General features: G+C 43.4%; 1 protein-coding gene across 4 annotated transcripts in view; it reads left to right on the top strand.

The window, feature by feature from the left end:
* The window catches only part of NRK (Nik related kinase), a 254,536-nt gene that overhangs the window by 86,749 nt on the left and 142,135 nt on the right, over positions 1 to 25,652 (top strand). For 3 of the 4 annotated variants that reach the window (XM_029607581.1, XM_029607578.1, XM_029607579.1), the window contains 4 exons: positions 1,489 to 1,545; positions 18,111 to 18,236; positions 23,106 to 23,216; positions 23,906 to 23,996. In XM_029607581.1, the coding sequence (XP_029463441.1) occupies positions 1,489 to 1,545; positions 18,111 to 18,236; positions 23,106 to 23,216; positions 23,906 to 23,996 (385 nt within the window). Of the gene's footprint in view, positions 1 to 1,488; positions 1,546 to 2,870; positions 2,923 to 18,110; positions 18,237 to 23,105; positions 23,217 to 23,905; positions 23,997 to 25,652 lie in introns of all 4 variants that reach the window. The other variant, XM_029607580.1, reaches the window with a different exon arrangement.

Here is a 25,652-nt window from a genome sequence, read left to right as displayed (position 1 = left end):
TTTTTGTATTTTGCTCTTTCTTCAGTATTTCATTGTTCAGAGTCTGGTTTCTCAGGCTTTTTATTTGTTTTGTCTGCATGTTTCTGTTTCTAGTTTGTAGGCCCTTATTTCTGTATTAGGTAAGGGTCGGTCTCTGTTTTGCCTTTGTATGACTGAAATGCAGTATTTCTGCTCGCATGTAGTTTCTCTGTAGTAGTCCAGTTTGTTATGTTACTCCAGTAGGTGATGTATTAATGTTCTAGTGCCTGGTGTAGTATTTGCATTGCTGCTATTTCATAAGGTTACTGTTATTTGAGTCCCGAGAGTTAGTGCTATAACTGTATGGTAGGGTAAGGTTTTAGATGTCTCTTTTTTGCAGGAATTTATGTTACTTCACAAAATGTTTAGCAATGGAGGGATATTTTTTGCTGAGGTCTTACACCAGAGTTTGAATATTTTTTTTTTCATGTTTGTTGTAATGTGAATTGTCCTAGTTCTGCTCTACACCTGCTCTGATGATTAATGCAAAGAGGATTCATGAAAGAATACATTGATTTTTGTTGTATTACCTGGTTTACTGGATCTGTTTATTTATTTTCTTGGCTTTTTACATGATATACATGTGTGTATTTATAAACTGCAATAAATAGAAAATAAATTAATACAGATTAATAATCGAGGTAAAATGTTTTACGCATGATACATAATGGCTGTTGCAAACTACTTAGAAAGCCATTCTAGGGTGCAGTATTTGGCATTATTTATCAATAAGAAATCAACTAGTAGGTCTCAGTCCTGCATGCCTACAGCCCAACCATGTTAAACTTGTGCCTACGCCACTGACATAGGGACTTGTATTCTTGCCTTTGTTAAGGAGTACAATAAGGAAATCAGAACTACAAGTCCCTGCATGCAATGGGGAACACCCCGTGTGCGCCCCTGCCCCCCCCCCCCCCAAAAAAAAAAATTGGGACTGGACCAACCTGTTCTGAAACTCCGGAGCCAGCTGGCAACCCTGCTATTTGAGCAAGCGGGCTGGCAACTTTACTAGGCTTCTGTATGTTATTTTTATCCTGTGTAAGTCATTTGCTTTTAATATCAGTTTTAAATAAAGCATTTGAAAGGCTTTAAAAATTAAAAAAGTGTATTAGAAAAAATTGAATCCCCCCTAAAAAAAGCACCTACCGAATATATATTGTTCGCAATGAGAAAATACAAATATACACCAATTTTCAGTGGCCTCCAAAAACATCTAAGTGCCTAAAAATTAATTTATAATTTATAAACACCAAGAAAGTTCAACTATTTCTTTATTTTATTTTATTTATATGTACAATTCCATTAGCATAATCAATCTATGGCACGCAGGAAATATGTGCCATATTCATACCTAATAATGATTCTAATTGTAATGTTCATAATTAGCATCCTATGCCTCATGGGCATGAAAAGTGTTTTATAGAAATGCTGTTTCTTCGATAGCACTTACAGCTTTTGCCGTTGTCACAGGGTCGTCATGTGAAAACTGGACAGTTGGCAGCAATCAAAGTCATGAATGTCACAGAGGTGAGTGCATGGTTTATTTTCTTATGTTTTTGGACATCTTAAAGGCTCGGGTATGTTTTCAGCAGTGCGCCTAGCTGCACAGTCATTTGTGTACTTTTAAGCACACACATAACAACTCAATTTTTCAAACACAAGGTACCAGCACGAATTGCATTTGAATATGAAGTTGTTAGGTGGTTAAATATTCATGCGTATCTGTGCCCATTTCAAAATGATGGCATAAACGTATGCAGGCTATTGTCACGCCAATGCTTTTTTTAAAATGTTACTTGCATAGATTCGTAACTCAGCTGTGAAATGCCCTCAGAAAGGTCTCTTTTTTTCCCCTGTGGCCAGGTTCACGTACATTAAGACCTTATGCGTGTAGTTTTAGGTGACTGAAAATTCTCCTTGCTTTACGTGCAGAGATCCCAATTGAGATTTTGAAAATTTAACCTTTAATGAACAAGAAAATATTTAAAAAAACTTACAAGTTTGCTGAAAGCTGTGCCTGTGTTTGGTTATATAAACAGACAGTTATTGTGTGTGGCATTGGTTGAATGACTGTTTTGTGAGTTAATGGTGCCACTGTACCTTGTAGAACAAAATGGCGCCAGGCTCAGGGCTTGCCACTTCCAGGGCAGGGCAGGAGCAGCTGGGGATTTCTCCTGCCTCCGTTGGATGTCTAGATCCCCATGGACACAGGGTAAGATGGGTCCGGGTGGGGAGTTAGGGAAAGGCCTGAGGAGGGCATCAGTGCTGGTGTTTTTGGGTGGTGAGAAAGGGGACCCTGGCCCCTTCCTTAACTTTGCTTTTTGTTTCGATCTGGGTTGTTTTTTTTCCCCATTTGTTTCTGTTTATTTAGTTTCAAATAAACCACTAAGAAAGAAAGAAAGAAAAAAAAATGAAGAGCACACTCCTGGTTATTGCAGTAAGAGCCTGTAGCTGTTCACACTTTGCCACTCTATAAGAATGGAAAAAGCTTTTTTCTTCCTGCCTCGCGTTAGTTTATTATCGGTTTCCAGAGACAGTACACAGAAGATTTCCTGTAGCACTGCGTCGCTCCTGCTGTGTCCCATCACATCCTTTTTCCTCACATGCTATTCATTCCCCTGTTTGACATAAAAATCAAGTCCATTGTACTCTCTCTGTGACAGCTAAGTAGGGAAAGAGCATGTCAAAGATGCAAATGTCAGAAGGATTTTTTTTTTTGTATTCTGGAGGCTGAGTGAAAGGCAAAGCTAATTGGCACCGTCCTGCTGGCATGTACAAAGTTATGTCACCGTTATAGCACGCTGTCAGAGAATTTGCTAGGAACTGACTTCTGTTCCTCCTCTGATCTTCAGATCACACCGTGGTTGCAGAAGCTCACCTCCTCAGCAAAATCTCAGCGCAAACGTAAGGCTAAAACTAACTTATCGTCGCTATGTTCTCGTTGTCAAGTATACTAATATAGTACATGATGGCAGATAAAAAACACAAATGTCCCAGCCAGTCTGCCCACTTGAGATTCATCTTCTCTTCTGCACTGGGTAAATGAGCCTATGTGCCACACATAAACCAACACGAACTGCCACCATTCCCCACCCCCCAGTCTTGTACCCAATCTCTCAGTCCTGCATGTATCCATAAGAACATAAGAACTTGCCATGCTGGGTCAGACCAAGGGTCCATCAAGCCCAGCATCCTGTTTCCAACAGTGGCCAAACCAGGCCATAAGAACCTGGCAAGTACCCAAACACCAAGAAGATCCCATGCTACTGATGCAATTAATAGCAGTGGCTAAACCCTAAGTAAACTAATAGCCATTAATGGACTTCTCCTCCAAGAACTTATCCAAACCTTTTTTGAACCCAGCTACACTAACTGCACTAACCACGTCCTCTGGCAACAAATTCCAGAGCTTTATTTTGCGTTGAGTGAAAAAGAATTTTCTCTGATTAGTCTTAAATGTGCTACTTGCTAACTTCATGGAAAGCCCCCTAGTCCTTCTATTATTTGAAAGTGTAAATAACCGAGTCACATCTACTCGTTCAAGACCTTTCATGATCTTAAAGACATCATAGCCCCCCTTCTCAAGCATATCCAGATTCCGTTACAGTGCAGACTTCCACGTCTTCCACTGGTTGGCTGTTTCAGGCCTTGCCACCTTCCTCTTTGATTCTTACAAGACCCATACGTAATCCGACATCTACACAGCTACCAAAATTTGTGAGGCTGTCGTGCATAACAGCCAGAATCCCTCTGCACATTGATGTATGTGTTTTATCTGGGGTCGCACAGTGCATGTTGCCTCAGCCTTTTTGGAAGCCTGAAGCTGTCAGTGATCAAGCATTAGCAATGATTAAGAAAAATCAGCTTGAACTTTGTCATTCTTTACTATTTTTATGAGGAAAGCATTTCATTAGACAATATTAGGAAAAGTGTACGGTTTGAATGACATTCTGTAGTTAAAAGTTGCATCCTTTCCCCAGCTCTGCTGTTCAGAGCAGTCATGATGTCATTTTCCATATTTTAGATTTCCTTTTCTATTAATATTCAACTAATAGTTTGGCATCTTGTTACACAGAAAACAGAGCATCAGAGCAGATAATGACCCCAAGGCCCATTTCATCTTTCTATTACTCCATCCTACTGTAGTACTGTGATATTTGATGAGAAATGTTTTGTTATTTATTTTTTGTACTTTTATTTCATTTACTCTTATTTCTTATACTCTTTTATTTTTTAAATGTACCATTTGTATTTTATGTTTTTATTTGTAATGTATGTTCATTGCCTTGTATGCTATGATATTTATTGAATGGCAGTATACAAAAGATTTTTTAAAATAAATAAGTCTGCTCACCCTGCTGGATCTGCAGCTTCATCCTCATTTCTCCACCAGTAGGCCTGGGCTGTCTCTGAATGCTTTTGCCCCACTACCCTCTTTGGGGAGCTGTTTATTTCACCCACCACCCTTGCTGGGAAGCACTGCTTCCTTATGTTACTCCTGAGCCTACCCTCTCCAACTTGTTTTCAAACTTTTTTCCCACTGAAACTTGATACGTCTGCATTTATTTAGACCTTTGCGATGTCGTGAGATTAAGGCCTGTATCATTTTGGAAGCTTTCCTTTGGACTGCCTTTAACCTTTCAGAGATTTGGCTTCTAGAATTGGACACAGATAGAACTCTGAGCTGTTTTTCTAGCCAAAAATATGAGGAAACCTTAGTGGCCAAATATTCGAATGCCTTCTTTCCATTCCCAATATCCTCAGATGCCCTCTCATATCCTCCAAAATGCTTGGCAACAAAAGGTTTTCTTATATTTTGTGGCTGTAAAAATACTCAGAACTCTCATCTGTCTATTCTGGATATTCTTGTAGAGTTAACATGAAGCAGAACCTTGTTAAAAGCGCTTAACCATAACTGACTGAAATTTGATTGCATCAGTGTGCCTGGCCTGGGCTGGCCTGGTGGGAGACCTTCAGCCCAGCTTTTGCTTCTTGGGCTGGCTATGGCTTGTGATGCTGCAGAGGCAGTGTTCATGCCCTCTAGGAGAATTCTCTCGGCTATCACATAACAGTGACACCTAGTGGCCAGAATCTATATGCACATGCACCCTGTTCTAGAACAGGGTGCATGTGCATATGGAAAGACTAAAGAGGTTAGGAAAGACTAAAGAGGTTAGGACTTTTCAGCTTGGAGACGAGACGGCTGAGGGAGGATATGATAGAGGTGTTTAAAATCATGAGAGGTCTAGAACGGGTAGATGTGAATCGGTTATTTACTCTTTCGGATAGTAGAAAGACTAGGGGGCACTCCATGAAGTTAGCATGGGGCACATTTAAAACTAATCGGAGAAAGTTCTTTTTCACTCAACACACATTTAAACTCTGGAATTTGTTGCCAGAGGATGTGGTTAGTGCAGTTAGTATAGCGGTGTTTAAAAAAGGATTGGATAAGTTCTTGGAGGAGAAGTCCATTACCTGCTATTAAGTTCACTTAGAGAATAGTCACTGCCATTAGCAATGGTAACATGGAATAGACTTAGTTTTTGGGTACTTGCCAGGTTCTTATAGCCTGGATTGGCCACTGCTGGGCTTGATGGACCCTTGGTCTGACCCAGTATGGCATTTTCTTATGTTCTTATCAGGGGATGGCCAACTCCATTCCTTGAGAGCCACAAAGAGGCCAGGTTTTCAGGATACCCACAATGAATATGCATGAGATAGATCTGCATACAGTGGAGGAGGCAGTGCATGCAAATCTATCTCAAGCATATTCATTGTGGATATCCTGGAAACCTGGTCTGTCTGTGGCTCTCAAGGACCAGAGTTGGCCACCCCATGTTCTAGAAAAAGCCTTGGTCTTTGGCCTCTAGTCAAGGACTCTTCCTACGGTGTCTGAGCTAGACTGGAGAGAGGGAGGGTTAAAATGAATGGGGAAAAAAGCTAGATAGTTATGAATTAAGGCTTACTGTAGCCCCAGTAGAGCTCAGTTTCCTATTGAGCTGGAAACTAAAAGTACCAGAAAGAAAATGGCAATAAAGTCTATGGTTTTGGCTTCTGACAAAACCATCCAAATCCCACCCATACTGAACTCTGTTGGAGAGTGACACCCACTGACAGCAAACTTTCAGATAAGCTCCTAAAAGCCGCTGGAAGAGGGAGAGGTTTCACGCACATCAACGCTATATTCAAGCACTTGATCAAATTGCAGACTCACTTCTGGCACTAGCACACTTTTATTTTTTTGATACCTGTGCAGTCTTATTAGTTTGTGCCTGGCTGGGTTTAGAAACTGTGCTCAGATGGTGAAGGTAAAGGCACAAGCAAGCTATGCCAGATGTGCAAACTTTGTATGGTCCTGTTTGGCTCCAAAAGATGCTGAGTACTAAAAGTTGCACATCACTAGCCCGGAATCAGGTTTGGGAATATGAGGTCATTTCCTGGTACTATAGATAAGCAACTACAGAAAGCTCTAGTGCCATTTTTTTGGCCACCAGTTCCATTACTGCACTATAATAGCTCCCATCCAGTAGCACTATCAGCACAGCCAATCACAAAGCTGTCTTTGTTAAAATGCCCATCTTATGTACATGAGCTCAAGCAGCATGCACATGAGATGAGCATTTCAAACAAGGCAGCTTGGTTGGCTGTGCTGATAGTGCTACTGGTTGGGAGTTATTATAGTGCAATAATGGGTGGCCAAACACTAAAATGATGCCAGTTTTCTACAGCACCAGGAAGTGACCTCATATCTCCAAAACTGACTCCTGACCAGGGATGTGCAAACTTTAGAAAAAAAAAAAAAATGTTTTCCAGCTAATTGCAAGAATTTCCAGCAGATTCCCCAAACTTATTTTATAAAAATCCACATATCAGCAAATGTGCACTGGATTTTGAGCAAAGCTGCAGAAATCTGAAGCAGACAGAGCCAAAGGCGGATTTCTGTGAATCGTCAAATCCGCAGGGAATTTCAATAAATATGCCTGGATTTTCTCCCAGATTCACTAGGACTTAGATAAAAGTTTCCCTGCAAATATGGTGAAAATCCAGATGATTTCCTCTAAAATTCACCTGCTTTGACTTCTCTGGTCAATATTTCACACACATCTTTTTTCCTGGCCTTAAAATCATATAAGATGCCAATATTTCCCAAAACAAAGAGCTGCTACAAAACAAGATAAGCCTGACTCCATTCAAGCATCACTGCTGCTGATGCTGTTTATGCATCTGGTTTAGATTACATTCATATTTAACCACTTGTGTCAATTGCCAACAGCATTTAAACTGTAATGTGATCTGCCCCAGAGTGAAGTGACTTGCTCTTGTAAAACCTTTATAAAATAACAATAATTAGAAAGTTCCAAATTTCACTAGGCTACAAAGGTGTCAGACTTTTCCAGCAATGTAAGAACCACTAAATAGACTCTGCTTTCCTTCGACGTCAATGCACTGACCAAAATAGAATGGCATGGTGTCTATTCAGAGCCTGCCAGAACACCAGGAAAATTATGTAGAAAATGTGCAGTCTTTCTCACATGAAAACATTCTCCCCCTTGCCAGCTCCCGCTAGAGAAATATGGCTAGCAGAACCCTTTTTAAATCCAAGGAGAGTGAAAAAAGGGTCAGCCCTGTGGATCAGGGCATTGCATTGCAGCACAGGAGACTCGCCTTGGAATCTCATTCCCAGCGGTGTTCGCAGGGGTTGGGTATGCACGCCACAGAGGTGGGAGGGAGGTTTCCACTATTGCGATGACCCCCTAGCCTAGACAGACAAAAGAGTGTTTCTGCGGATTAGGTCATGGAGGAGACTTCTCCTGGCCGGTAAGGGCACCTGTCACCCAGGCATGCCACTTGGGGTAGGAGGACCCTAACAAACAGGCCGATGCAGAAAGGTGCATTCGGCGAATGCACAGTTTTACCTGCACTTGAATGCTCGGCTTAACACACGATTGGATGCGCATTTTGGACGGGCGTCCATAACCTGCGATGCAATACGGGGATTAGCGCGTCCAAACCATCGCGTAGGCAATAGCGCTCATCACATGTAAATTCCATGTAGATGAGGGTATCAGCTGATAACCATGATGCAAAAAATGTCCCGTGCAGTCAATGGGTTGTCACGCTCAAGGGCTCATTGATAAAAACAAAAACTCCTGCTTTCTGCGATTCCTCCTATCAGTATCTTCGTGATACTAAGTAGGAGGGACCGCAGAAAGCAGATTCAAGTAAAAAGAAAAGTCTTGGAAAACAAATAAATAATTCTGGCGGTCCATTATGCACGTGAAAGATAACCAATCCAGGCTGTGTATCTTGTGCGTGTATATTATGCCAGTAGTGGGTAAAAATGGACACTCGTATTGAGCATCAGTTTTCCTAACCCACACTGACATCCACCTCTCCTGTGCGCCCGATGTGGAGGAGGCGCTGGGGACGCACAATTTTCCTTAGCACTTCCTTTATAGCTTGACCCCCTCGGTTAAATATTGCAAAGCACGCCCAGGAGAGGTGGCTGGGCGCGCGATAGGAAAACGGGCGCTCAACATTGAGTGCCAGTTTTCTGCGCACAAATATTGCATCGGCCTGTGAGCATAAACCTTACTGCAGGAAGAGGTTTTACACTTGCAAAACATGTGTTCAGAAATGTGTGGTAGGTTTAGTACCCTTGCATGTAATTCCCATGTTAATGAGGGCATTAACCATTACTCCCAGATGGCACAGAGGCTTGGTGGCCTAACCCAAGTTTTTCTTAACGCTGGAAACTTTGCTCCCAGTGGTAAAGTCAACTTTCCAGCGTTGGTGGCAGAAGTGGCTCGGGCAAGTTCAGGAGTTGGAATGCCTGACGGCCTTTGTCCCATGCTTACCGGCCAACTCACTGGGCTCCAGCTGCTGTCCGCCCCGGTCCCGAGCAGAGCAGCAGGGAGGGGAGAGGAAGCGGGCGAGCCTCCTGCAGCTGCTTTCAATGGTGGCAGTGCACCAGAGTCAGGGAGGGAGGCTGCTGTGAAGCGCTAGCATGGAGCCGGCCGGCCGAGAGGCACAGCCCTTGCCGTGCATCCCTCCTCCCCTGCAGGATGCCTGCCGTGAGCTTTGCTGCCGGGGAGCCAGGTTTTGCTGCAGGGCGTTAGGGAGGTGCACTGCAGAGGTTGCACCTCCTCCTCGCAACTGAAGGTGGCAGAGCGATCTCCCCTCCCCCCCCCGCGATAAAATGTGCGTTCAGCCTATGCTCAACGCACATTTTAACTCACACACATTTTAATGCCCGATGCATTAGCATAACATTAGCATACTGCATCAGGAATTTTAAAAAATGTCAACCTGTGTGTTAAGAAACTGTGTACTGAATTTCAGCGCATGGTTTCAGCACACGAGTTATTGCATCGGCCTGACAGAAGGAATAACGTGACAATTTATTACACTATGTCCCTCCTAAAACAAAATAATGTTGCCTTACAGTGCAATTGGAAAGGTCGACTAGGACTTCGCAGGCAGAATAGGATATTATCCAGTATTCATATACTGTAAAAAAAAAAAAAAAAAAAGGTCTGGAAATGGGGAGGGTCCTGGATAAATGATGTGTTTTGTCCTGTTTCCATCCCTCTTCTTCTAAAGGGTGCTAATACCAAGGAGCTACTCTAAATTAAAGAAGAAAACAGCAGGCCAAAACAAATCTTATAGTTCATGTCTCTCAGTTTGCAGCAGTAAATATACATTTAGGGAAAGGCTCAGCTTTTTTTTCTTCACATCAGTTTTGGATATTCCTATCTTGATATTTCATAGTTGGTCATGGCTAAGAGTTTGCTCATGTCATATCTATTATTTTTTTAATGTGATTTTATATTCTATCTTTCAGCAAAGCAGATTACAGTCAGGCGCTAGACATCTTTCCCTGTCCCCAGAGAGCTTACAATCTAAGGGCCTGATTTACCAAGGCTTTTCTCCCGTTCGTTTCTCCAGAGACCCATTCTGGGTCTCTGGAGAAAAATGCTTAGTAAAAGAAGTCCTAACTTTCAGGCCGATACAGTAAAGTTTGCGGGAGAGCGGGAGAGCGCCCGCTCTCCTGGCGCGCACAGGCCAGTGTCCTGTGCGCGCGATTCAATAAACTAAAATATTTAAATTAGGGCCAGCGATAAAAAGAGGCGCTAGGGATACTAACACGTCCCTAGCGCCTCTTTTTGGACAGGAGCAGTGGCTGTCAGTGGGTTTGACAGCCGACGCTCAATTTTGCTGGCGTCGGTTCTCGAGCCCACTGACAGCCACGGGTTCGGAAAACGGACGCCGCAAAATTGAGCGTCCGGTTTTCAACCCGTGAGCCGTGGGCCGATTTCAAAAACATTTTTTTAAACTTTTTTTTAACTTTTGGGACCTCTGACTTAATATCGCCATGATATTAAGTCAGAGGGTGCACAGAAAAGAAGTTTTTACTGCTTTTTTGTGCACTTTCCCGGTGCCGGCAGAAATTAGCACGCCTACCTTTGGGTAGGCGTTAATTTCTGAAAGTAAAATGTGCGGCTTGGCTGCACATTTTGCTTTCTGAATCGCGCGGGAATACCTAATTGGGCCATCAACATATATTTGCATGTTGCGGGCACTATTATGTTCGGGGGGGGGGGGGAATTTGGGCGCCCGTTTTCGACGCGCTATTACCCCTTACTGAATAAGGGGTAAAGCTAGCGTGTCGAAAACGTGCGCCCAATCGCGGGTTAACAGTGCGCTCCGGTGGAGCTCACTGTACTGTATCGGCCTGTTTGTAACTGAGACAATGGAGGGTAAAGTGACTTGCCCAAGGTCACAAGGAGCAACGATGGGTTTGAACCTTGGCTTCCCTGCCCACTGCTCAGACCAGCGGGCTGCTACTCCTCCCTTCCACTCCACTCATGCTATCAATGGTGAACTGGATTGGATACCCAAATGGTTCTCTCAGCTGTCCATATCAGGTCATTCAAAACTCTGCAGCAAGAATTCTTACCGATGCCTGAAGGTTCCATCACATTACACCTGTGCTCTGTAAAGTGCTTGGCTGCCAGTAGAATGGAGGGTGCAACTCAAAATTTTAGTGACGATTCACAAAGCCCTGAGCCATGAACCTCCTGCATGCATTAGCTCTCTCTTAAACATTTACCAACCCTCAAGAAGTTTAAAATCTGCGGATCACTGCCTACTTAGACGTATCAAGGCATCGAATGGTTAAGCTTGCAGATTCTAGGGACAGGCTTTTCTCTGTTATGGGACGTTTGTGGTGGAATGAACGTCCCATCATGCTTCGTAAGGAAGGATGCTGTAAAACGTTCAAAAACGCATCTGTAGGCTCATATGTTCAAAAGGGTGTTTAACTTAATCACCTAGTTTCATCTCTTTGCAGCACTATAGCGCAGCACATTTATTTTCATAATGTTAATTGTTATTTAGTATTTTTGTCACAGTAGGTGTTTATCCTGCTAGATTTTATTTTACTGATTAGTTTATAGTATTTATGTACGTTTTTATTGTAAGCCCCTTAAGATTTTGGATAAAGCAACCTATACATTTTTTAAATATATAAATGCATAAAATAACTATTTCCATTGGACTACCTGGACTGTATTTTGGTTTCAGATGTTCTAAATATAGGCTGACAAGCAGCCTTTTGATAAACAAGTCCTCATATAAATGTCACATATTTCTATATATGATTGGATGGATTCTTCCCTGCTAGGTTCTCCTGTATGTTGTATGGTTGTGACCTGATGTATTCTGAATGTCTTCTCATTCATTCACTATCAGGCCAATACAGTAAAACCCGCGGGAGAGCCGGAGCTCCAAGGCGAGCGCCCGGTCTCCCAACGCTCGCCCAGGCCCCTCTCCTGGGCGCATGATCAAGTATTTAAATGAGGGCCCGCGGTAAAAGGAGGCGCTAGGGACACTAGCACGTCCCTAGCGCCTCCTTTTTGACAGAAGCGGCGGCTCTCAGTGGGTTTGACAGCCGACGCTCAATTTTTCCAGCGTCCGGAAAACGGACGCCGGCGTAATTGAGCGTCCATCTTGCGGGCAGCGGGCACATTTTACATTTCTTTTTTTTTTAATTTTACATTTTTTTTATTTTTGGGGCCTCTGACTTAATATCGCTATGATATTAAGTCGGAGGGTGTACAGAAAAGCAGTTTTTTCTGCTTTTCTTTACACTTCCCCGGTGCCGGCCGAAATTAGTGGCTGCCTTTGGGCAGGCGTTAATTTCTGAAAGTAAAATGTGCGGCTTGGCTGCACATTTTGCTTTCTGTATCGCGCGGGAATGTCTAATAGGGCCATCAACATGCATTTGCATGTTGCGGGCACTATTAGTTTCAGGGGGGTTGGCCGCGCGTTTTCGACGAGCTATTACCCCTTACTGTATAAGGGGTAAAGCTAGCGCATCAAAAATAAGCGTCTAAACCCGGGCTAACAGTGCGCTCCAGTGGAACGCACTTTACTGTATCGGCCCGTATATCAGCAATCTCATCCAGCTTTCCAGGAGCAATACATACTTCAGTTCTTCAGTGGGCACCTTTATGTCTCACGTAGATAAGGATGTGGGCACACAAGTGCAATTATTTTCCATTACACCACTAGAAATAAGTTAGCATGGCAAGGCATATAGCACTAAAATAATTTAAAAATAATTCTCTCCACGATTTGGGGTTTGCTTCCAGATGCCATGCAGCCAGCTTCCCACTATCAAGCGGCAGCTGTAGGAGTTCAAGGCTGTGCAGCAGCTTGGAGCACAACCGGGGATGGATGTAGGGCAACGTTTGTGCATGCAAGCCCCAATTCATGGAGTATCCATAATTTGAACGTTGTCTTTGGTTTTTAGCAGGCTATGAAGCAGGAGACCAGGATTCAAATCCCACTGTCACTCCTTGTGACCTTGGGCAAGTCACTTTACCCTCTGTTGCCTCAGGTACAAAATTAGATTGTGAGCCCTCTGGGGATAGGGTGATACCTATAGTACCTGAATGTGATCCACTCTGACGAGCCAAAAAGCGGAATATAAATCCATAAATAAAATTTCAGCCTCACCAGTATTTTGTGTCAAATAGAACAAAGTGCCTCTGCCTTTCATGAGGATGATATATCCAGAATAGTTCATGCCTCAGCAATTTACTGTCTTGGGCACTTATTCTTACAAAGGACAGGACATTAGTAATGTAGAGAGGAAAAAAAATTGTTTTGGTTTATTAATTTGCTTATTTATTTACTTAAAAAGACTTATATGCCACATAATCCAATGTTTTAGATGACTTCATAAGAACAGGCATAAAATCATTCAGGGGAACCTCAATTGGTTTCTTTAGTTTCAGCCCTAAAACATTATTATTATTTGTTTCATTTAGTTTTAATTGTATAGTAAAGTCAATGGGAGAAAAACCCCACTGACTTCACTATAAATAAAAAACAGACCCATGACCCAGCCTGAAGCTGGTTTATGTCTCTGATGCCCAGGCCTGGATCTAAGCTTAGGCCTGATATTGGGGACTGGCCCAAAGCCAGGTCCGGGTTGCCAAGGCCTAAGCCTAGGCCCAAGCCCAGGTTCCATATGCTGAGATCTGGGCTTGGGTCCAGCACCAACAAAATAGTGTCATCTGTGGTGGAAGAAGGCGCCACAGTGATGTCAGCGCAGTGCAGCCTCTTAGTGGAGGACATCATTTTTAGTTGCTGGATCAAGCAAAGAAAACGCTGGAAGGCCTGCTCCCAGGCCTCTAGGCCTAGGTCTCATGACTGGGCCTAGTCTAGGCCTGGGCACTGGCAATGACACCTGGCCTTGGGCCTGGGATTTTGCGATGGAATCTGGCCTTGGCCCAGCCCCAGTGTCAGACCCACACCTAGGCCTTGGGCATAGACCTGGACCTAAGCGACTAGACCTGGGCTGGGCTCCAGGGATGGGGCTAGGCTGAAGCCTGGTCCTGCCAGAGTCTGAATTTTTTTTTTTCTTTTGCATAAATACAAAAATACCCAAAACCTTTCAACTACTGTCTTCCAAGGCTAATTTTTGGTTTGCACAAACTGAAAATAGCCTCATTCATTGCATTTTTGCCATTCATTCAAAACTCATGCGCATCCCTATAAGACATGTTCTTATGTCTAAACTGACAAGTGCTCATGTGAATGGCATGTTTCCATAATGTACCTTGTAAGGGATGCCTTGGAATCCCTCCAGACTGCATGTTTGTGCTTAGATGTTTTGCATACAAATTATGTCTTGCTTAACTGACACAAAGCAAATCTAACGGGAGAGGACAGAACCAAAATTAATCATGAGACTTTCCAAAATCTTTGTTTGCTGTTGCATTTTGATGCTTTTCATAAGAAACCAGCTGTTTATGCAGTGTCATGTCATGCCCTCTGGCATTACTGCTTATCTTTAAAAAACATTGAATGAAGTCTTCATCAAGTTATTTGCAACTATTTCTATAAAAACTCCCATGTTGATCCGTTTGCTTCTGAGAATACCGTTTGAAAATTTGTATCTATTATTAAGTCATACAGTGAGTTTATTTGGCCAGAAAAAGTTTCAGATCCTTTAAAAAAAGAAATCAAACACTCATCCATAAACTCATGTCTTTTTATATATATGGTTTTCAGAAAAGCTTTGTTATCTGCGGTAAGCTTTTACTGGAGCACTTTTATTTTATCGTTCACGTTTTCCCTTTTGGCTGAAGTTGCATTTCTGCTCTTTGAATAAGCAGCAGGATGCTGTGGTCACTCTGGGACATCTGGATGTCGGTCAGGAAATTCTGCAATCTCATACGACAGGCAGGGTGTGGTGGGACCTTTAAATCTGAGAGTAGAGCTGTGGCTGATGTGTGCTTCTCCTCACGAGTGATATTTCCTGTTATCTGAGAGCGGCAAGTTACTAATGCCCTTTTGAAAGGTGTCTAAGTCATTAATTTCATCAGCCAACTGGAAGCAGAAGAGCAATGCCAAGGCCGTTGAACCTGATGGATTTCACTGTTCAGGCTGGTGAAGGGGATATTGTCCGTAGATAGCTGTGAAACTTGACTGAACTGTTCTCATTCTTCATCGTGGACCTAACGTTTTGTAGGGACGTGCTGTCATTTTAAAACCGCATGAAATCATAAACTGTATTAATTATCTCATTTTGTGTTATTTCCCATCTGAAAGGACGCAAAGAAAATTTTAATTTCATGTTATTTATGCTGCTTTAGCACATTTTGTAAAATAAATCTGCAGGTTGTAAAAATACAGGGTGCACTAAAACAAAAGGAATGAGTGAAACTTTATACACAGGAAACGAAATAGCATAACACAAAACACTGTTTCGGCAGTAATAAGTTTACCCAGTGGCACAGGTAAGGATGTATGAGAAAAAAATTTTTTTTAATTCAGTTGACACCATATCAGGTGTACTTTATTTTTAGTTATAGATAATGGTGAAGGTGGGAGAGAGATGCAGGAGATGGTCACTGCTGCCTGTGTTCATAGCTATTCCAAACGTAAATCAAGTTTTGAAAAAATGCAATAATTGATGAGGGCAATTATCAAAGTCATTCACCTGGATAAATTGCCAGTCTGAAAAGTACTTTCAGTCAGTCCGGCTTAGGACGTGTATGCTCCCACAGCATGCCTGCCTGCTTATAGCCAGATTGAGGGGAGGCATTCCTCAGGGTGGGGGTGGGGACATGTTTACAGCTGTTAGAAAACAATGTGCATAGATTAGATTTTCAGATCTACATGTGCTGTTTTCCAGCCAAAAACAAAATCTTCACGGTACAAGTTCCGTGTGGCTTTATTGTACTTTGCCTTTGAATATTAAGTGATATCCACAGAATCAACACACCCGAGGACTTTCTACCCATGCATGCTTTTTGAAAATTGCCTCTCATTTTATTATCCAGCAGTTACAGTCAAAGTCAAATGAATATTTCAAAATTTACACTTGCAAAACTTCAGCTCTGGCCAAGCAGAATTAAAGCATATTCATAGAAGCTCTGAGAGAACTAGAGGAGCTGGACAGCGGGAAGGGGAAATAGATCTATAGTCGCCAGTGAAGCGTCACCGTGCAGATTATTGCACTCTGACTGGGAGATGCATCAAGCCATGGTAGTGCACTAATTTGCGATAGAGCACTATTGCGGCCATATCGCACGATGTATGAGCTATTTTGCATCTCCCCACCCAGGTTCCCTCCCCTATTACAATGACCTTCTTTGCATGTGATGTGCATGCAAGAATAATGCAAATGCATGCAAAGAAGTTCATTAACAGGCAATTTGATGCAAATATTTTATCACGGCTGACCGAGATCCGAGAATGTGGTCAGCCACGATAAAATACATACACCTATTTGAAATGTGTTAGATGTGAGGCGGGAGGCCCAGGAACCTAATGCGGATCCCAAGGCTCTCATCTCACATCCTAAAGAGCTGGCAAAAAAAGTTGTGCACTAAAATGGGGACCTGGAGCTGCCAGTTGAGGTGGCCTTGACTCCCAAAAAAATAAAAAAATAGAAAAATGAACCCATGTAGTGATGGCCCCAACCTCCCTCCGAAAGGGTCAAATCAATAAATTAAGCCCCCCTATCCACCTTAAAGGCCAACATTATAGTAACCCCTCTCCTCCCCTTAAGGTGTCACTAATTCAAATAGGGTCCTGAGTACCACCCTCCCCCGAAAGGTAAAAAAACAAATAAGATAGGCCCTGGCCCCCCCTTCCTGCATCCACCCTCTTCTTCCAACTACCCTCCTGCACCCTCGCACCCAGCCCGATTGGCGCCATTTTTCAAAATGGCACTGAAATGACCTTACCCCAGCCATATGAGTAGGGAAAAGTCTGAGGATCAGATCCAGACCATGTGAAGTTTTGTGCCTGGACACCTAATTTTTGTAACAATACCTTATTTCACCTTGGGGGGCAATGATACCTTAATTTTACATTTACATTTATTGCATTTATTAACCGCCTAACACTAAGAAGGCCTAGGCAGTGAACATAAAAACATACACAATTTAAAACAAGAATAATAGAAAACAACATACATTTAAAATCAAAATAATAATGTGTTGCATAAAAACAAATAAAAACAGTAACTTGAAAATATAAAATATGAATATTAATCAACTAGGTAAAATGGTAGGGTAAAATTAACCGTAAACTAGATTAAATAAAAAGGTCTTAATGAGTTTCGAAATTGAGGAAGTGAATCACAAAGTCTCATTTCAATTGGGAAAGAGTTCCATAGCGTTGGTGCTGCTATGGAGAAGGCGCATTCGCGAGTAGTCCTGAGTTTGGCGAATTTTGGAGATAGGACATCAAGTAAACCTCTTTGTGAAGAACAAAGTAGTCTGATTGGCTGGTAAAATTTGAGGATAGCATTGGCCCAGTGACATTTTTGCTCATTGAGAAGCTTGTGTACAAGCATTCCGATTTTGTATTTAATGCGTTCATTGATGGATAGCCAATGTTAATCTATTAAAGTAGGATTAATGTGTTCATATCGTTTGGTACCAGAGATGAGGCAAGCAGCAGAATTTTACCTTAGGGAGTGGGTCGTGGCCATTGCTGTGTGACACTCATCTTTTTTTTTTTTTTTTACTTTGGGAGAGTTGGGCCTGGGTTGAGATGGCCCTGGGTTGAGATGGGATCAGTCCTGACCATGCTCAATCTCCCCATTTGGCTGCTCAATTTTTTTTTTGTCTGGCAGCCTTTAAGGCAATGGCAGTCCCTGGAGGTTGGAGCTGCCATCACATTAAAAGGCCGCCGAGCGTGTTCGTTTGCCCCATGATGTTTGGCTGCGAGACAAAAGAACGCACCATAGAGCTGCAAAGTTTTTTCGGGAGAGGGAGGTAACGGCCCCCCTCCCCGCGATAGTCTGACCCATTCCGTGATGAAACTTTGTGGCTTAGTGGTTCTAGGCCTGAGTTCTTTATTTGTAAGTTATGTTACATTTTAGAATGATATTTCAACTTGCTTGTAAGCATTTTCTTTATTTGATGATAATGCAAACCTCTTGGTGTTCTTAGCCTCTTGTTCATTTCTGTTCCATAGCATCCTGTTTCCGAGTTGAGTCGCCTGTTGAGGCCTGTTTGATTGCCTGAGACTTACCCGTTATGCATGCTGCTCTTTTTTAGGAGGAGGAAGAGGAAATCAAGATGGAAGTGAATATGCTGAAAAAGTACTCTCATCACAGAAACATCGCTACGTATTACGGGGCTTTTGTAAAGAAGAGCCTGGCGGGGCAGGATGATCAGCTCTGGGTACACATTTCATTCCGTTTCCTTGTGTCAGTTCATTCAAGGTGACTCCAGATGTGCTACGTTTAGCCTCCTAAATGTAGCCTCTGTTCCTTGCAGAAGCTTTCGCCTTGGTGCTAGATTGAATGTGAAAATTGCAATGGAAGTCCTATGAGTACTCTTTGTCAAGGGTGGAGCATTCTCTCCACTTCTCGTTCCTAAAGTTGCATGTAGCCCCCTGTCTTGGGGCTGTAGCCTGAAATGTGCAGGGGGGGGGGCACACAGTGTTTGGGCTAAGTCCTCACCCAGTCTCACAACAGTAACGAGGCATGGATTTTCTGAATGGAGGAGAGGCTGAACCTCCAGAACCCAAGGCATAGGAGGAATACCTCTCCCTCTCTCTCTCTCTCTCTCTCTCTCTCTCCATGTACTCATGGTTGCTGACTCCTCTGCCAATAATTCACTGGGGTGTTCCAAAAAATAAACTTTACTGACATAATCTTCAAAATAAATCAGATGACAGCTACTCACTTGATCTTCATACAGTCCAAGTTCTAACCACAGTCTCAGTCTTGCTCCTCTGAGTGCCACTCAAGGTGGCAGGCACTAGGGGGGAAAAAAACCTTTCCTTCCAAGTGGGGAAGCCAGGCTCCTACTTAAGGTACCAGGGTATCCTGTTCTCCTCTGGTGTCCAAACTGGATCTCACAGATGGAAAGTCCCAACTGCATCAACTGATAAAATCTAAACTTTTCCTGGGCAGGAATGGTGAGCAAAAATTTCTTACAACAAAATGGAACAAAAATCTTCTCTGAAAAACAGAAAAAAATCTTCTCTGTGGCAAGTAACTGCTGTCCCTCCATTTGTTGTATGATGGGAACCACATCTCATTTTCATGGCTTTCTCCAGACAGGGGGAATAAAATGCTCCCAGAGGCAGGAACAGAGATTCTCCACAGCCCCTTCTAGAATGGTTGGGTACTGAAAAGGGATGGGCATGGGGCATAGATTTGGAGACCAAGGAAGTAGGGATGGGCCTTTTGGAGAAACCAAATAGGAAATGAACCAAAATTTCCTATTTCATTTCAGGTCATTTTCAAAACCTAATGATTTAAAATTTGACAATTTCATCAGAATCTCATTTTGTTTTGAAAGTTAATTAAAAAAAACACAAAAGCCTAGTCCTAGGCCCAAAGTCAGGGCCTTGCCTAGGGAAAAGGCCGAGACCCAAAGCAGGGGCCCTGGCCTACGCAAAGCGCAAATCTGGTGCTTTGGTATAGGCCTAGGCCTGATGAAGGGCCTGCGGCCTACTCCAGAGCATGATGCTTTGGTCTCTGCCGAGGCCCTGGCCTGATGCTGGGGCCTTGGTTGAGACCCAAGCAAAAGCCCAGACTGCCCACATTTTTCCACTTTTTTTATCTGATGTCCTGGCCCGGTCTGGAGGCCAGGTCCCAACGCCTGGGCCTCAGCCTAGGCCAGGGCCCAGGCACAACCCTGGGGCCCGGTGCGAAGGCTGGGTTCCAACGCCTGCACCTCGGCCTGGTCTGGAGAATGGGTCTCAATGCCTGGCCTAGCTAGGATCTCGGCCCAGGGTCAGAATCAGGCTCAGGTCTGGAGCCCAAGCCTCGGAGGTCCTCTTCAGACATCTTTTGTCTTCTTCTTCTTGAAATGACTCCATCCACTGGGAACGTGCCGGAATAAAATAACTCTGATGCATCCCTCCCCATTGGAAGGTGCCATTTTCATGTACAGTTGTTCAATTAGCTGCTGTACATCAAAATGGCATCCACCACTGGGGAGGATGCGCCAGAGTTAATTTACCATGGTGCTTCCCCATCAGACAGTGTCATTTCAAGAAGAAGGCGACTGGCCTGGGTCCAGCCTGAGGCCAGATGTCAGGACCTTGTCTCCAAACGAGGCCCCAGCATCTGGCCTGGGCCTCGTACCCTGGGCTTGGCTGAGGCCAAGGTGTCTGGACCTGGCCTCCGGGTCATGCCTCACGTCGGCCTGGGTCCAGGCCCTGGCCCAGGCATCAGGACCTGGTCAGATTGGGCCCCGACTAGGGTTGTCAACTTTTCTGTCTATTATGACTGGTCACGTAAAGACCAGAGGCAAACTCCCCCTCATTTGCATACCTTTCTCTTCCAGCTTCTCAGGGTGATGAAGGAGGGTCCCTGATATATCAGCTGCTCCCAATAAGTAAAATGAATTACAATTACAGTATAGTAAATATCCCTAACACAAACACCAATACACCTAGTAGGAAAACAGAACAAACCAGGCTGCTATAATTCCCTATAGTGAAACTTCACGTTAACAGAATATCTCACCTTGGTCACTTATGCAGAAGACAGACAGCCCCTCACCAAATACAGAATAAAGTACAAACAGGAACCACAACAAGCCTGACTCTCTATGCAGTGCAGCAATGGAAAAACAGAAACATCAACACTCCTCATAAAAGAAATAAAATCAAGAAATATAAATCATCAGTCATAATATTAATAGTAACAAAAAAAGTAAATATTTCTAAACAGCTGATGAATAGTATGACATGCAATAGTTAAAAACTCATACAATTTTATTTAATTTCCCAAATGCCAATAAAATATTTCAAAACAGCAAACATCAAACACCACCCAATAATTAAAACTCTTAAGGATAAAAAATTCCCCGCTCTCCATGCCTGTCACCCTGATTGTCATATTTTGGGGGGGGGGGGAGGAATTGTTACCTCTCTCTTTCACACACACACATGCTCCTTCGCTCTCCCTCTATTACATACATGATTACATTTATTTACTTTCTTTGTTGGCCTAATGAATGAGCTGTGGCTATCTCAGACCTTTTGTGAAAGTGTACAGTATCCTTTTAGTTCTCTTTAAAGACCTGAATGAAATTTACATCAACTCACGCCCATACACCATTTAAAAAGGGAATAAGATGGCCGAAGGACTATGGGAGGGAGACAAGCAGAGCAACTTTACCTGGAGGTTAGATAAGGGAGAAGGAGAGGAGAGGAGAGCTGCAGGGGTGGGTGGGCTGAGAGCAAGGTGAGCAGCAGTGCAGCACTGCAGGCAGATAAAGGCAGCATGTGTAGTAATGGCAACGCAGACAGGCACAGCCTTTTGAAGCAGGAAAATTGTATTTTGGAGAGCTCACTAGTTCAGCTCAGCTAACACTACCAGTGAGAACTCAGAGATGATCCAATGAGACAAGATGTCTCATGCAGTCTTTGGCCCCAGCCACATATTGCAAGGCAGACGGGCAGGCAGAAGCTAGGCCTTATAGTCCCTGGAGAATGGAGACTTACTGAGTCATTGAGGAAGGCAAGGGAGGAGGGTCAGTAAATAAGGGAAACTGAGTTTAGAGGGAGAAGTTGGGAAATGCTCCTCCAGGAAAGCAAGGCAATACACGTTTCTCTTCTCTATCTTCTGTGGCTGCCCCCAGCCACCAAAAAGACAAGAGCATGCAGTTGATTGGTGCTTTGCTGCCACTGCCAATTGGATATTGGATTGAGAGAGACATGGCCTTGCTTAACCGGATTTTACAGTGTCCGGTTACCATTGCAACCGGACACTGTACAAGAAGCTGTAAAACCCGGCTGTCCAGTTCAAAACCGGACAGTTAGTCACTCTAGTCTCGGTGTTATGCTTGAGCCCCAACCTTGGCTTAGACTGAGGCCTAGGCATTGGTACTCAGCCTCAGGATCAGGCCCCTGCATCACACTTGGTCCATGCCGAGGCCCCGGCATCAATTCTTGGTCCGGGCCAAGGCCCAGGTGTCAGGACCTGGTCTCAGGACCGGACCAAGGCATCGGGCCTGGGCCTTGGCTGAAGCCACACTGTTGAGCCTAGGCCCTGGCGTCAGGACTAGGCTTCACATAGGCTTTGCGTAGGGCCTAGGCTGAGGTTCAGGCAACCTATCACGGCCTAAGCCTATATAAGGCTGAGGCTTTGGCCTGGGCCTAGGCCTCGATGTCAGATCCCCCCCAAACCAGGTAAGTGGGGGCTGGGGAGGATCCTGGCCCAGCATTTTTTCAGGTGGGAGTGATGAGTGGTGAGTACGGGAGGCTCTGTTTCTTTTTTTTTAATCCTGTTTTTGGGGGGGTTTTGTTTGATGTTTATTTTGTTTTTCTTAAAAGAAAACAAATGAAATAAACTTTAAATGAAACAAAATTTGTGGGGGAACCCCCCAAATTAAACAAATAACAAAACAAAATTTGTATTTCTTCCTACCCCCTACTAGGAACCCCACAAATTAACAGTGTATGCTCAAGAGCTCAAACAGTTCGGGTTTTCAGGATATCTACAATGAATCTGCATGAGACAGATTTTGCTTGCATTATATGTAAATGCATCTCATGCATATTCAATATGGGTATCCTGAAAACCAGGCCTGTTTGTGGCTCTCGAGGACTGGAATTGGCCACCCCTGTACTTCTCTTTATCTGACTGAAATGCCTTCCCCATCAGATGTTATTAATTAAACATGCAGGATTTTTCGGTTGCCATTCTAAAACATTACATCTGCTGGATAGTAACTCTGTATAATAAGGAAAATGTTCCTTTTATCTAAAATAGCTACTGCTATTATGATCATTTAATTGTAGGCCTAATATCCTTCTTGGCATTGCTCAATTTCATAGTTAACAACTATGGATTGCATGAACCAGTTTTGACTTTTCCTGTGTATCTCACAAGGTTGTTATTTGTTAATAGTAATGCGGGGATATTTGGAAAGCATTTCAGCCTGACTGGAATAAATAATGCTCAGAATACAAAGTCAGCATTAAAAAGAAATGCACCAGTACATAGAAAGAACCGTAAAATTGTTTTAGTACCACTAAACTTGCTACATCTTAAAGTCATTTGCAATTTGCTTCTTGTTCCACAGTTGGTTATGGAGTATTGTGGAGCTGGTTCAGTAACAGATTTGGTGAAGAAGTCCAAAGGTAACTGCTTAAAAGAAGACTGGATAGCATATATCTGCAGGGAGGTTCTCAGGGTGAGTCTTAAAAACAAAACTAAGCACAGTTTCCAGTCTCCAAATCTTAGATCTTTATACACTTTTATATTATTGCTAATTTGGGCCCTAGGCATAGATGAACTAGAGGTGCTGAGAATGCTACAGCACCCCCTGAGGGTGCAGGCTTCCATTATATATAAAGCAAAACAGCTTTCAACATCCCCATTATAAAATGTCTTCCAACTTATCAGGTAAATAGGGACCCAAAAAGTATTGTGTTGACTTACATGCTGACCTCAGAATAATTCAACACATGCATAGTTAGTTCTGAGACTGAAAATCGCATTTGAAGGGTTCCCAGCTATGTTGCTCTATGCCACAAATAGGACATCTTTAATAAATGTTCACCAGATGTGTCTCCATGCATTTCGTCTGAGAACAAAGCTACATAGATTGGTTACGCTGAAAATCAGACCATTTGCGAACTCTCAAGAACCAGAATTAGGAAGCCATGTTTTAAATATTTCACATTAAGCATCAGTACTTCAGTCACATTCTTAAAATCTGGACTCAACCTCTGGCCCATTCACATTGCCAAAGTCACTTACACCAGGAAGACCTTGCCCAGTCACTTGTATTTCTCCTTGCTGAATCACCAAATACCAGGAAAGTGGCTAAACTGCATTATTCTAAAAACGGAAGTACTCAATTGAGTGGCTGTCTTGCAGGGACTGGCACATCTTCATTCTCACCATGTCATCCACCGAGATATCAAAGGACAGAATGTACTACTGACGGAAAATGCAGAAGTGAAGCTGGGTAAGTCAACTCTAATCTATTGGTAGAAAAATGTGGACAGTCCAGGCTACGTCAAGGTGCAATCTAGCTTACGATTTACTTATCTGAGCTCGTGTAACTAACATTCTCACTTAGATAATTTTGCAATGAACTGATGAAGGGAGTCCATCTCTCAAAGGTTAGTCACAAATATATTAACTTAGTTCAGTACAATGTTTTGCCTTCACTTTGCTGTTCACCTTTATTTCTACATGTTTAAGCTGATCTAATATGGCAATACATCTAAGGTACGGAATACCATAGAAGAAAATAATCTTGGTGCCATAGACCAAAGGGCTGGAAGCAGTGCCGTACCTAGGCCCCTGCCAGCTCTGCGCAAACATTTACTTTCAGGCTCCTCTTTGCCAGAGATAATAATAATAATGAGAAAACAGATAAAGCAATTACTTTTTTTTGTAAGTTTTATGCCTTTAACTGCTATGGAGGAGGAGCAGTAGAATTAAAGACAATGTTAGCACACAAACACACACACACACCACAGTGCAGTGTCCTTCCCATGCACCTTATGGCAGGAGGCACTGAAAAACACTGAGATTAAATTCAAACAGCAAGCTCCATTCCACCACTCCCCTTGCTTCTTTACCTGCAGTCAAGAAGCACTGGCAGGAACAATGAAAGGCAGACATTGAGTGAGACAAAATTTGACAGCCAGATTCATACTCTCCAGAATTTTGAGGAGGGCAGGAGAGGACTCAGCTGATTAGCTGTGCTGCAGACAGGAGCAGAAAGGAACTGGAGGCCAGCCTGGGCACTGAGTAGTCCAAAAAGATCGAGCTCCAAGCCACCCCTTCCTCTCTCCATGTGCCATGAGGGGCCACAGGGGAGGACTCAACTAATTGGCTGCAGCAAAAGTAGGAACTAGAACAGAGACAGGCCAGCTATGGCTTGCGGGTGGCTTCCATCCGGCCCACAGCAGTGACATGGATCCCCTGCCTGCAGCGGCAAGAGCATGTCACTTCCATTAGTTGTGACATCCTTGAGTGGGAAGTGACTGGGGATCTCCGCCCACCACACACACACATACTTCACAGCCAGAGCTCCAAGGGAGGATCCCGCACTCCTCAGCTGCAACTCCCAGGGGATTCCCTCCCCATCCCCCACCAGACCTTCACCAGCTACTCATCCACTCAGGCCCACTAATGTGGCCCTCAAGCTAAAGAGTTTGCCCATCCCCAAACTAGGAGAAGACAGGCAAAGGACAACAAACTATGTCTCCACTCCAGTCATCTTTTTTCCAGCAGCAGGACTGCAGGGGATAGGTCAGAAGACTCACCCAGGCTCAGTTGATTGGCTTCACACAACCAGGAAGTGGAGCTGGAAGGCAGTCAGTCAGGAAGAGGATGCTAGTTTGAAGTTAACCATTAAGCTCTTCTGGCCCTTCCTCTTTTATTTTTGTTTTATTTTTGGGCCTATTTTCTGCCTGGGCTCTGGATGGCCTATTTTAGTTCACTCATATCTATTTACTGGCTGGAATTCGATTACAGTATCTTGGATTTTTCTGTGCCAGTCGATGGTATTTAAAACCGATATCCTAGAAAAGTGAATAATATGATCCAGTTAACTTCAGAAACTGTGTGAGTTCAACTTTAAATTTGTTGTATGCTGTAGTTTATTATC

The sequence above is a fragment of the Rhinatrema bivittatum genome, chromosome 6 (assembly GCF_901001135.1).
Source record: "Rhinatrema bivittatum chromosome 6, aRhiBiv1.1, whole genome shotgun sequence".
NCBI lineage: Eukaryota > Metazoa > Chordata > Amphibia > Gymnophiona > Rhinatrematidae > Rhinatrema > Rhinatrema bivittatum.
Note: the sequence above shows the minus strand (reverse complement) of the source record. Positions and strands in the feature narration are given on the sequence as shown.